This window comes from Phyllopteryx taeniolatus, chromosome 1, assembly GCF_024500385.1.
Source record: "Phyllopteryx taeniolatus isolate TA_2022b chromosome 1, UOR_Ptae_1.2, whole genome shotgun sequence".
Classification (NCBI taxonomy): domain Eukaryota; kingdom Metazoa; phylum Chordata; class Actinopteri; order Syngnathiformes; family Syngnathidae; genus Phyllopteryx; species Phyllopteryx taeniolatus.
The window spans coordinates 37,511,526-37,523,956 of NC_084502.1; the positions used below are offsets into that span (position 1 = coordinate 37,511,526).

Here is a 12,431-nt window from a genome sequence, read left to right on the forward strand (position 1 = left end):
GATGGCCTAAAATTACTTTTTCATGCAATTATTATAATTTTGATTTTACTACTGCATTAAGTACAAATTTGCATTCCATCACCACAGTAGGAACAGAACACCCTCATAAACCATAGATCCATGTTCTCTAACATTAAGAACAAAATGTATTTGGGCAAGGACTCTCTTAACCCTCTGGTGCATAGCGGTGTGGTGCTATGTACCAGAGGCATTCCCAGGCCAGGCAGGAGACATAGTCCCTCCAGTGTGTCCGAAATCATCCCCAGGGGTACTGTAGTCCAATAGTGACAACTGAATTGCTTCACAGGTGGAGGAAATTCATGAACTCAACTTGAAATGCAGTAAGGTTTATGCAGAACAAATGTTAGTATTTGGACCACCTGTGATGTGTGAAGCATTTCACATGAACTGTATTTTAATCATTTTGCCTCATTTTCTAGTAGTGATTTGCTCACCTAAAAGATCTTCTTGAAATCAGGTCAATCCAGCTGTGATGCAGGGCTATGTGTTCAGACATTGGCCTACAAGCACCATAAATAGTGCATTGTGGGCTACAATTCACAAACAGGTGATGAAGTGAGGCAGTAAACTGCCACATGCAAAATGTAGATTCAAAATAAGCAGAGAGAATACAAAGAAAAAGATTTATTCACAAATTCCAAACATTTTACACAATTCAAAGACAGTCGTGTTGCTTTAGTTTAACCATATTAAAAAAAAAACAAACAAAAAAAACAATCCACAGACATGCCCCCTTCAGCTAGTCTCATACTCTCTCCAAGGCCTCCAACATGATGATGCTGTTACCTCGGATGACCTGAGACGTAAAATAAAAAAGTTATACACTTGAGCAAGACGAGAGACAAGCAAGTAAGACCAACCCTGTTGTGAGGAGATATTTTCATCATGGCAGCAAATTAATTATTGCCTGTAAAAACGGGTCAGTCTTTAGTTGTTGCAGTTTTGGTCAAGTCAGCAAAGGCCCGATTATCAGATTTCTCTGAAACGTTACCGTTAACAACTTTCCTCTGGAACGGGGTGTGTTACAAGGGATTTTAACACTCTGATCTTCTTACTGTTAAACTGTTAAACCTGTTCAATATTCATGATTCACAAGTCCTTATGTGTGTTCTCAATACCGACTTCTGCCAAGCCGCGGACTCCATGATTGTGACATGAAATGGAGCTGCTCGTGTGACACAATCTCATTTACTCCGGGGACATTCCAAGATGCAGTCTTGTATGCGTTACTGGACATAATCTGGCGACAAAGCCGCGGTGGAGGCAATGATTCATGATTTATAGGAGCGGATCTGCACCGTGTTTAGCCACCCTAGTGAGCGAGCCACAGCCGCAGGTATGCCCGAGCTGCCCGCACAACGTTGTCACAAGACATGAGACGGTTCTAAAAAAATAAACTACTGTATTTTCACGACCATAAGGCACACTTAAAAGTCTTAAATTATTTTTGTCCAAAATGGAAGGGGCACCTTATAATGCGGCGCGCCTTGTGTGTGTGCACCGAGTTCCAAAATCTGTAAATGTTGTAGTGTGACTTTAATGAGCGCTCCGCTTGACTGACTGGGAGCATTTCCTGCTGACACGCTGCTTATATCGAGGAAGGCGGACGTGACTGAGGACAGCATGCGGACGTAAAGTGAGAAGGGTGTGCGTGACAGAGGACGCTAAAGGCACGCCCCAGTAGGTATATAGCGCCGGTATGTGCATTGTGCAAAACAACATCGGTTTGGCTAAGGACCCCCGAAAATGGCACCTACGAAGAGACCCGGTTACGAAGCACAGTTTAAACTGCAAGCTATCAGCTACGCGGAGGAACATGGGAATCGAGCAGCTGCGAGAGAATTCAAGATCAACGAATCCATGGTTTGCAAGTGGAGGAAGCAGGAAAACGAGCTTCGCCAAGTCAAGAAGACGAAGCTGAGTTTCCGCGGAAACAAGGCGTGGTGGCCCGAGTTGGAAGACCAACTCGAGCAATGTATTAAAGAACAGCCGGGAGACGCGTCTCTACAGTCACCATTTGACTGAGTGCAATAACTCGGAACTTGCCATCATTCCGGGAGGCTTGACGAAGGAACTCCAGCCGCTGGATTTGTGAATGGATTGTGGACGCTTGGGCTAACGTGTCTGCTTGCACTGTTGTTCGAGGTTTCCTAAAAGCCGGCATCATTTCTGAGGAGCCGCACTGCAATGAGACTGACTCCGACAATGCCGAGAGGAAACCCGGCGTGTTTGATGGAGAACTTGCCCAGCTGTTCATTTCAGATATAGAAGATGAGGACTTTGATGGATTTGTGGATGAGGATTGATAAAATGAGTACATTGTTAAATAATAAAAATATATAAAAAATCAAGTCCAACCAGTTTTGCTCCCGCTGCCTTTTTAAAAACATTGTTTTAGCGTGCATGCATGCTACCGTATGTTTTAAGCTAGCGTATGTTTTACCATGCCTGCGCACAATAATACGGTGCGCCTTATGTATGTGTTAAATACAGAAATAGACCCCGTAACTGAGACTGCGCCTTTTAGTGCGGTGCGCCTTATGGTCGTGAAAATATGGTAGCTTTCGGATTCAAACATACAAGACGACAGCGCGGAACGTTTCCGGACTAAACAAGATTGTGTCAGCGATAATGTCTTAATTCACTCATCCAATCAATGTCGTGGTTGATTGATCAGCAAATTAAGACATTACAGCCGATCACAAAATCTGCATAAAATGTACATTATCTGACGATCCTGTCAAACAGTTTGCAGTGCATGCAGGCGAAAGGCCTCACTTCAGACCCTTTTAAAAAAAATTAAAAATGGTGTGCCTCAGAGTTCAGTTTTGGGACCATTATTGTTCACCATTTATATCAATAATATTGGGCACAATGTTCCTAATGCGAACATTCACCCCGATAAAGATAATGCTGTTATTTATTGCTCTGCTTCAACGCAGCATCAGGCTGTGTCATTTACAGGATGCTTTTTACACTACACAAATCCAATTTTTAGATTTTAAAGTTTTTAAACTGAAAAAAAAAAAAACATGATTTCAGTAACTCAAAGACTGAACCACTGGACTTACCTTCTATAATTACATCTCAGGGGGACGTGATTGAGTGTCTCACATCTTATAAATATTTAGTTTTTTTAATTGATGATAGACTGTCATTTAAACTTCACATTCGGCAGCTCGTCAAGAAGCTGAAACTGCGCCTGGGTTTTTATTTCAGAAACAAGTCCCATTTCTCATTTGGTGAGAGACTCACTGCTGCAACTTTTTTGCCCCTGATTGATTATGGTGATGTTTTGTACATGCATGGATCTTTACAGTGTCTTCAGTCTTTGGACACTGTATATCATGGAGCTTTGAGGATTATTACAAATCTTAAGGCACTAACACATCATTGTGACCCGTGTTCTCGTGTTGGTTGGCCTGTGTTGTCTATTCGAAGACATAATCATGAGCATGTTTTATTTATAAAGCAATTCTTAATCTGCTTCCATTTTACCTTTGTGATTTTATCAGGCAGAGAAATGTTGGCTCTTCCAGTCTTCGTTCTGTTACTCATTCACAAGACCTTTTTTTGTTGTTTGTTCCCGAAAGTATGTCTTGAAATGGGAAAAAGGAGTTTTCGACATGCAGGTCCTGCAGCGTGCAACCTCTTACAGGAAAAATTGGCCCTAAGGGAGCGGGTCTTTTTGACTGTTTTAAAAGTAAATTGAAAGGGTTGGATGCTGATACAACAGGTTGTAAATGCTTTGATGGTTGATCTTTTGAGATTTCACTGGATATGTTGATGTGCCTTTGTATTTTGTATTATATTTGTATGTTGCTTCCATGACTACTTGTTTGTCTTGGACCAGGACACTCTTGCAAAGGACTTAATCTCAATGAGGCTTTCCTGGTTCAACAATTTATATTTAAAAAAAAAAAAAAAAAAAAAAAAAAAAAAAAATCATCTGATAGATGTAAAGTCTACCCATAGGTATTCTATTCTATTTCCTATTACTGCTGTTTTTCATATTTCCCAGCAGTCTGGATGCCCTATGGCACCATGCTACCTCTCACAGGTCAGTCTGGGTATGATGACATGGATCTGGTTTGGGGGAGGAGACTCGCAATTGTCAGTAGAGACAGAACCCCTCGCCCGAGTCATGTGAATTCTCAATCTACAAGGTTTGTCTTTGTAATAAAATAAATAAAACAGCTATCTGAGTACTGCAAAGGAATATTAGGGGCCATGATACGATGGGTATCTTAACATTGTCTTAATCTTTGAGCAAGCACATGTCAATGTCAAAAGAGAAGTAACACTGGATGGGTACTGACCACCATGCCGATGCTATGTTGTTGTCCTCCTGGTCCCATTTCCAGAGAGTCATCCACCACCAGGTTCATAAAGGGGTCAAACCCTCGAAGGATGCCCTGTACATGTCTGCCTCCATTTAACTTGACTAAAACACATTCACACACAAATACATTCTTGAACTAACACTTAATGGCTTTTTTATATCATCATTGTGATCACACAAAAAATGCTACAAAGATACAAATACTCCTGGAAAACCACATATTAGGGCTAGGCGATTAATCAATTTTATCAAAGGCATGGTGCCTATTTATACATTGCAAAAGCACTAAGTTAACGACATGTTGGAAACTTTTGACCTGAAGTATGTGGTTCAAAGCACTACCTCAGGGGTAGTTAAACATTTATGCTCAAGGGCAACATTGGATTTATAAAAAAGCTCAAGCTACAGCCGCTGTAAATATTATACAGGTTTACAGGCTTTAAAAAGTGAGAACTGTAAGGGGCACACATTACAGACATACACCAGCCGAGCCATGCAGTTTGACGGTTCATTTTATGATGATAAATTAAGGCTGTACAATTGTGGCCATAACAATAATCACAATTATTTTGATCAATATTGTAATCATGACTAATACACTTTACACGGATCTGATCGGTTTGCTCGGTATTGGCCAATAATTAGCATTTTATGCCGATCGGCTTTCATGTCATAATCCGCCGACCCGATCAATGACATCATCGATCGGGTCTGCAAAAGACATTTACTCTGCGTCGCCGTCGAGTACGAATCCAAAAGCTAGTTTATTTTTAGCCTTGTCACATGTCTTCTCGTGTAGTACTGTACTATCTGACGGTCAATAAAGTTTTTTTTCAATCTTGTCAATGGAAAAAACATCGCTGGTGTGGAACAATTTTGCGGTGTCTCAGACAAACCACGCGCAAGTTATTTGCAGTCTGTGGATCATCATCTAAATGCTTCAACACAACAAATTTGATCGGACACCTGAAGAATGCACACAAGGAGGAGCATGCCCCGTTCAAGCAACGCAGCGTGGAGGGAAATAAAAAACTAACAATAAAGGAAAGCCAAACCGAAGCAAACTCTGGGCAACACCCATCCATATAGCTGGGACAGTGAGAAAGTTAGAGTAAGAATTAACAGTATTTGTTAAAGTAATTTAATTACAATAAAGAAATTTTATTACAGTAAGTTAGCACCCATTATTTCTGTCATGTTGTAATGTTGATTTGACCTAAACTTATGTCAGTGGCCAATCCTTGAATGCCCCCTAGAAGTCATTGTTTTAAAGTCTGTTTTAAAGATGTTTTTAAGTCTAAAACGCTAGAGAATAATTTTGAAGATACATACTCAGTATACAGTACAGAAGTATATACAATATATTAACAATTTATGTAAATAGACACATTGCTCCATCTTGTGATTTGATCGGTTATCGATTTTTTAAACTTGATCGGTCCCAAAAATCCTGATTGTGTAAAGCCCAATGATTATTGATCTTGATTATTTCTCCTTGTGAATACAATAAGGATGCTGTTTGAATGAATGAATCAACATACTCACGCAATATGTTCAAAAAGGAGTCAGAAGGAGCAGAAGTTATTTTTCCAAATTCTCCACATTTTGTTGGAATTTAAATGACTAATAATTTACACACAAGTTTCAAGAGGAGTAACTTATTTTCACATCATCGGCAAGTTTAAAAAAAAAAAGGCTATTATTTCTGGAGAAGTTGATGCGAGTTAATGCTCCGGGGGGGAAATGGGAAAACGTTTTCGAAGCTTGTTTGGTAGCAGGAGAAATAATGTAAATCCAAGAGAAAGGGGTGAGTTTCAAAACTTGATTTGAACAATGTTATTGTCGTTTTAGTTTGCCATTTGCTAAAGGGAAGGGGGGGGGGGGGGGGGGGGGGTTGGTTTACAATGGGATTTTTTTTTTTTTTTTTTAATAAATAAATCGCAAATTTAACTTTGAGGCGCCCAGCCCTATTATATATTCATGTTCAATTTTGGAAGTATTTTTATTTTATTTGCTCAACTCACACCAAAATAAGGACTGTAATGCGGCAAAATGCCCCCGGTCCACACAACGCGTAACACATTTATAGACTAAAATTGCTTTGCAGGCAAGGCGAATTTAATAAAAAAACAACGAGGCGTACTCACGCGAAAGCTTCTTGTCCATGAACCTAAAGGACGAAAGGCAACATTAGCTGATGTTACAGAAGTCAGGAGAATGCATTACTAATGCTCGCTCGGCCAACGTAGAGGCGAACACGTTTTCTTTGTCGGCGCGGTCACTTTGGTCAAATCCAAACGGATACTCACAAGACAAAGAGAGTATAAAAATATTTTTGGGTATAAGTTATCTTACTTTTTCAGCTCGGGAGGGTGTGCTTTGCTCATTTTGTTTTAGTTTCTTCACAAATAGACACAAGGGAATCGTTGCCTTTTCGTTTCACACCAGCGGAAGGAAACGTGCGCTTCGCAACCGGAATTCAAGAGTCCATGTCCTCGTCTGAGTACAAGTGAATTTGAACTACTGCCCCCTTTAGATTTTGGTCAACATTACACTCCCATCCCATAACCCCAAGGATAGTTAAACGTTTGTGCTCAAGGGCAAGATTGGATTTATAAAAAGGTCATTCCTAGATCGGGCCGAAATAGTATGTAAATGTAAAATATTCTCTGCAGAACTGTGTGAAGCACGTCTGCCTCACTGTTGTGTTTTGGAGTTTGAATCTCAACTCCAGCCTTCCCTTGTCAGGTGTTTGTGTGGGTTTTCCGTGGGAGATATTCCAAAAAACTGCATGCTAGGTTCATGGAAGACTATTTGTTCTTGTTCATAGGCGTTCACATTCACAACATTGTATGTGTCTGCCCTGCATGTGGCTGGAAACTAGTCCAGGGTGTAGCAGCCAGCAGCCAGCCTCTCACTCCAGGGTTAGGATAAGTCATTTCTCTTAACTCATAAAAAATCATACCCAAATTACAGGCTTTCACAAGCTCAAATGGTTGTAGAAAACGGTTTCGACATCCTAGCCAACCGCTTTCGAGTCTTTATCAGCACCATTTACATTCAGGACACTGCCAAAGTGGAGGACATTTTTTTTGACTTTCTGTTCTCTGCACACAGGCATTGTTGACCGGGTTCATGACCCTGGGCTACAGCAAGTCTCTCTCCACACACAACAAATGGACCTTATGCACAGCAACAGATTAATAAGCATTTGTGCTTATGGTCAGATGGAAGTAGTTTCTGGTATCAATATGCTACAAGCGACTGGCAGAGGTCACGAAACCGGGGAGGCCTGGTGGGGGGCAGGGGATTTAATACCACATTCTCAAAACTAACATTTACAGTCTCTATAATGTAGACAAGTTGTGATTACCAGTTATGTAGACAATCAATGGCCAAATGTTGATGTATGTAGTCTATAGTACCATTGTAGATGCAAATTGGCATGTTGTGAAAGACAAAAGAGAGGACAATCAAGTATGATACATGAGATTAGATTTGCAAAGGGATAGATCACCCTCCCCCAAACACGCACACAATAGCCACGTCATCCAAATTTGTCAACTCTATTTAGCAGATGCTATCCCATGCTAGGTACGTACAATAAATAAAAAACAAAGCAAGACTTCTTTGTATTTGACAAATAAAACACTCCAGTTACCTTGGCTAGAATGGACTCGTCTGTATATCAGTCTTGGCATATCTCCAAATGTCTTATTGATTTAAAAAAAAGTACCTTCTGTAAAACTGAACTTGACAGTGTAACTCATTAGTTTTATACTTGCTCATACAGCTGTACCGTAATAGATTTCAGAAAGAACTACACAACTATATACTGACCAAAACAACATATAGATTAACATTGGAGATAAGAACACGATCACTTATTTTTAAGAAAGAATACTTTATATACCTTGATCAATTTCTATAGCTTAGGAAAGTTCACATCCTTAAGTATAAATTTAAAAAAATCATTACAATTGAATTTTTTTTAAGGAGATCAATATTTTAGACCTCTTAAAAAATGTGAAGCATATTCATTTGGAGCTTTTCAAACAATAATTGCCATGGAAACATAGCCTGCCCCCTTTTTTCCCTTTGTACTTTGAGATTAATAACACATTACTCTCTGAAAAAACAGGAATAACTTATTTGTATTGTACAAAATGTCAATAAAAACATAAGAAAATGTCATTGGGCATCCATCCATCCAAAGTATTTTTAGTCTGAGCCTTATTTTTCTATGGTCACCCAGTAGGATAACACATTTTCCCTTTGAGGTCTAAAATTATTCAAGTATTTAAAACTCATCTTCACAAGGAAATAATTAATCAAAGAGTACAGTATTAAGCAGATAAGAAGACAAGCAACATCTTCTGACAGCAGTTTAATGACTGCAGCAAAGAAGCACAAACCAATGTACAAAAAAATAAGTTGCAAAAGTGGAGAAAATAATGTCACAGCAGCTGTTTGGAAACAGTAGCTAGGAAGAAGCAGTCGCATACTAATGTTAAGTTGGCAAATCACACAAGTTGTGGGTCAGACATACTGACAGTCTGCACAGCCAGAAAAAAAGGTTTACACCACTGAGTGCTCTATAAAAAGAATTCATTCATTTGGATAGAAATACTGAAAATGGTCACAAGATGGAATACTGTAAACAATTCAGGTGCCATTTTACCTGGGATATGCATGTATATATTCAAATAAACCTGCACCAAACATGAATCCGGGTTTTTGACCAGTCGCAAATCTGGAATACATGGACCATTAAGTGACCATAACTGTACCTTCAACCATCAAAGTAAATTTTCTTTAGAATAACAGCAGAACATAAACCTAATGGGTCAACGTCACTATAAACTTCCTATGGTGTCCTCGTCACAATCACGCAATCAAAATGAAAATGTTTTAAGTGGTCAAACATTTGCACACATAGCAGTGCAATGATCAGCCTCTTAAAATGTTTCTTTAGTTTCATATCGATGTACGTGATTTCGGTATGTCCCCCACACTGTGTGTAATAAGTGGTTAAATTATACTATTATTTTATTTTATTGGGCATTACAAGGTAATTGAGAAAAGGAGTCATTTTGATCATGTCTATTTTCATAATCATAGTGAACATTTTCCACTTGTCCCTGAAATTGCAGTCCACCCTGTCATTATGGGGGAAACTAACACCTTTAAGAAACCCATGTTTAGAGCGACCAGCATTTTGTCCTTCGTCAATGGCGGCTGAAATAGTAGCAAAATAAATACTTATATTTATGTTTCACAATTTTTTTCACATGCGCGTACTTCCAAGTTCACGTCCACTCTATTATGACGAAAATTATCAATAGATACAAAAACCTTTCAAAATTTTAACTTGCTAAGTGAAGGTCCACCATGGGCTCATTAAATGTTAACATTGACCAAAATATTCACGCTGTGAGAAAGCTTAGATATTTTTTTGTTAGCATGTTGCATTGTCTCCTTGCATAAAAACAATGAATTTCAAGTTCATTGGAAAATCTCAACATTGTGGATAAAATTGGGAGCAAATTATAGTGATTGTGTTTGTAAGCCCGTTCCACTCATTGATCCGCAAAAGTCAAAAGGCCGAAGACATTCAACGAGGCCCTCAGGCTTTGCTGGCCTGATGTTTGGAGCCCTCCGTGACACAATCCTCCTCTTCATCCCTGGCTTGCAGGTGCTCCTGACAGTGCTCTAGGAAGGAGTCCAGTGCTGAGAAGCCCTCCTGACAGGGCACACAGTGGTAGAAGCGCTGCCTCCTTGATGCTGGCCGCTCAAAGGTGTCCATCTCCTCCGTGCACACACTGCACTCTCTCCTTACCATGGATGCGTTGTGGAGCTCCACATGGTCCCTCAGCTGCGACTGCAGGGAAAAAACCTCAGTGCAGGAGGGGCACGGGAACTCTCCTTCAGCTTCTACTAGGTCCTCCTCTTCCTCCTCCTGCCTGGGCCTCCCGGGACCAGTCCGTAAAGTCTTGCCCTGTGCCAGGCTGGCTTTTACTTTATCGTTTGGTCTGTGGTCTGGTAAGTTGGTGTCGTTTCCTGTGGCCTGAGCTTTTTTGATTGCACTGAGACACGAAGTCGCAGTGTAGTGTGCATTTAGAGACAGATGATGGAGGAAGAGTTTGCCGCATATTCTGCATGGATACGCATTTTTTCGCCTGCGCTTGCCTGCTGTCGGCTGCGTCTCGCTCACTGACGACGTCTCCCTATATGATTTTAAGCTGTGCTTCTCTTTCCTGTGCATGCACAGTTTAGCGGTGTGCCTGAAGACCATGCTGCCGGAAGCGCCACTCATGATCTACTTTATGGACGGGATTAGTGGATCTTCAGCATGATTAGCTCCTCTCTGAGGTTGGTTAGTCTCCTTATGGCGCTGTTGTCTTGCCTCTTTGCAGACGGTTCTTGAACAGAATTGTATTTGTTAGCCTGTGCGAACAAGTCTGGACTTCTGTTATTCTGCTGCTGCTGAATGAGTTCTGGGCCCATGTGTGACTCCAGCTGACTCCATCCACCCAGCTGCTGTGAATACAGCATCAGACACATAAGCTTGACATAGACAATTCTTTTAGAAACTGATGATTTAAGTAGCCACATGATTACTGAGATATGTTAAACTGCACTAGAGCTGATTACACTGTTCGCCACACTTACTTGCTCGCTCTCTTCAACACATCACAACATTGGTCGAAACTCACAATACAGAAAAGCAAGAAGTATGAAAGCACTCGTAGAACCATGTTTAAAAACTAGTATGACTACTTCGCTACCACTAGCGTGTGGCTAACGCTAGCGACACAGATTCGTTGAAAATTAAAGGCATCGTCTTCAAAATAAAACAACTTACCTTATCACCAAAAAACGCAAAGTTGCACAGCTGAATGGTTAGATAGAACAGATTGTCGCACGGTATGAAATAAAGACGTTGTTGACTACCGTATCCGAAAGCCACACTGACGCTACTGCAAACAGGAAAGCAAACTTTGAGTGGGCGTTACTACATTGACGAGTACCGTGACGTCACTCGTCCATATCCAATCAGCGTTTGAAATAGTACGCTGGTTGTTTATATAACTATGGCTGTGTCCGAAATCGTTCACTCACTCACTACTCTCTACTCCGCGTGTATAGTGGACTATATCGTGGATACATCTCATTTCTATATTTAGAACTTCCGAGGTCCTAGCTCCTCTGTTTACATCCAAGCTCCTCTCACCAGAAATTCCATCGAGGAGCCAGGATATAGACAGAGGAGCGATGCAGGAGGGAGGAATATTTAGGAGAAATAAGACAATCGTTACTCGATGATGCAATTTAACGGAGACGTCAACTAAAGATGACGTCACATCATTGACATGTGTCACAAATGCACCGTACCATACATTCACCACGCGCGTTTCAGACGCTTGAGAGATGCTCCTTAATATGGTGGCGTCACAACAACTTCCGGGTCGCGTTCAATGTTTTAAAGAGCGAGGAGCTTGGAACGTTGCTTTCAAGGGACTTGAGATGCACCCAGTGAGCTCATTTATAACTTGTTTTTTTCCCAGTTTTATTTACAAACACAAAACATACAAACGCAAACGCCATGGCGGGAAATACAAACACAGGCAAACATTCAGTCTCATTACAGAAATACATTATATAGAGCATATAACTAATGTTTTATGTGCTTTCACATTCGTGGAGTGTCTAATGGACCTAATATATTGCTTGACTTAATTTTCAAAAATGCAAAAGGGAGGTTTTTGATTAGTGTATCGACATTTATGAATATGCTGATAGTATAATGAGATTAATAGTATAAAATATTGTTTTTGTTCACAGGTGCATAGTTAATGAAGCCAAACAATATATGCTCAAAGCAAAAAGAAAGATTTGGTTCTATACGGAGTAGAATCAAATATAAATATCTTTCCGTAATTGGGCAGAGAGTGGGCAATTCCAAAATAAATGAAAAATATTTTCATTACAGGAGGCGGGGTACACCCTGAACTGGTTGCCAGCCAATCGCAGGGCACATACGAACATACAACCATTCGCACTAACG

General features: G+C 40.3%; 2 protein-coding genes across 4 annotated transcripts; both read right to left on the bottom strand.

Annotated features, from left to right (window-relative positions):
- Positions 1–630: 630 nt before the first annotated feature.
- Positions 631–6,866, bottom strand: snrpg (small nuclear ribonucleoprotein polypeptide G). The gene is made up of 4 exons (XM_061793413.1): positions 6,719–6,866; positions 6,511–6,533; positions 4,341–4,465; positions 631–817 (listed from the first exon to the last, which is right to left on the bottom strand). Exons 1-4 carry the CDS (start codon positions 6,748–6,750, stop codon positions 767–769), a joined length of 231 nt encoding a protein of 76 aa, XP_061649397.1. The 5' UTR covers positions 6,751–6,866; the 3' UTR covers positions 631–766.
- Positions 6,867–8,735: 1,869 nt separating this feature from the next.
- Positions 8,736–11,869, bottom strand: si:ch211-148l7.4 (uncharacterized protein LOC563603 homolog). 3 transcript variants are annotated; one of them, XM_061793448.1, is made up of 2 exons: positions 11,759–11,869; positions 8,736–10,903 (listed from the first exon to the last, which is right to left on the bottom strand). In XM_061793448.1, exon 2 carries the CDS (start codon positions 10,677–10,679, stop codon positions 9,990–9,992), a length of 690 nt encoding a protein of 229 aa, XP_061649432.1. In that variant the 5' UTR covers positions 10,680–10,903; positions 11,759–11,869; the 3' UTR covers positions 8,736–9,989. The 3 variants fall into 3 exon arrangements, with proteins under 3 accessions (XP_061649432.1, XP_061649421.1, XP_061649410.1); XM_061793437.1 differs by lacking the exon at positions 11,759–11,869 and adding an exon at positions 11,229–11,752 and having other exon boundaries at positions 8,736–10,900; XM_061793426.1 differs by lacking the exon at positions 11,759–11,869 and adding an exon at positions 11,229–11,752.
- Positions 11,870–12,431: the final 562 nt, after the last annotated feature.

Bases quoted from the DNA above. Each gene is read 5' to 3' on its own strand.
- si:ch211-148l7.4 (XM_061793448.1), bottom strand. From the start codon at position 10,679: ATGAGTGGCGCTTCCGGCAGCATGGTCTTCAGGCACACCGCTAAACTG.
- snrpg (XM_061793413.1), bottom strand. From the start codon at position 6,750: ATGAGCAAAGCACACCCTCCCGAGCTGAAAAA. The intron at 6,534-6,718 runs GTAAGATAACTT...TTCGTCCTTTAG, and splicing joins CACCCTCCCGAGCTGAAAAA to GTTCATGGACAAGAAGCTTT. The intron at 4,466-6,510 runs GTGAGTACGCCT...AATGTGTTTTAG, and splicing joins CATGGACAAGAAGCTTTCGC to TCAAGTTAAATGGAGGCAGA.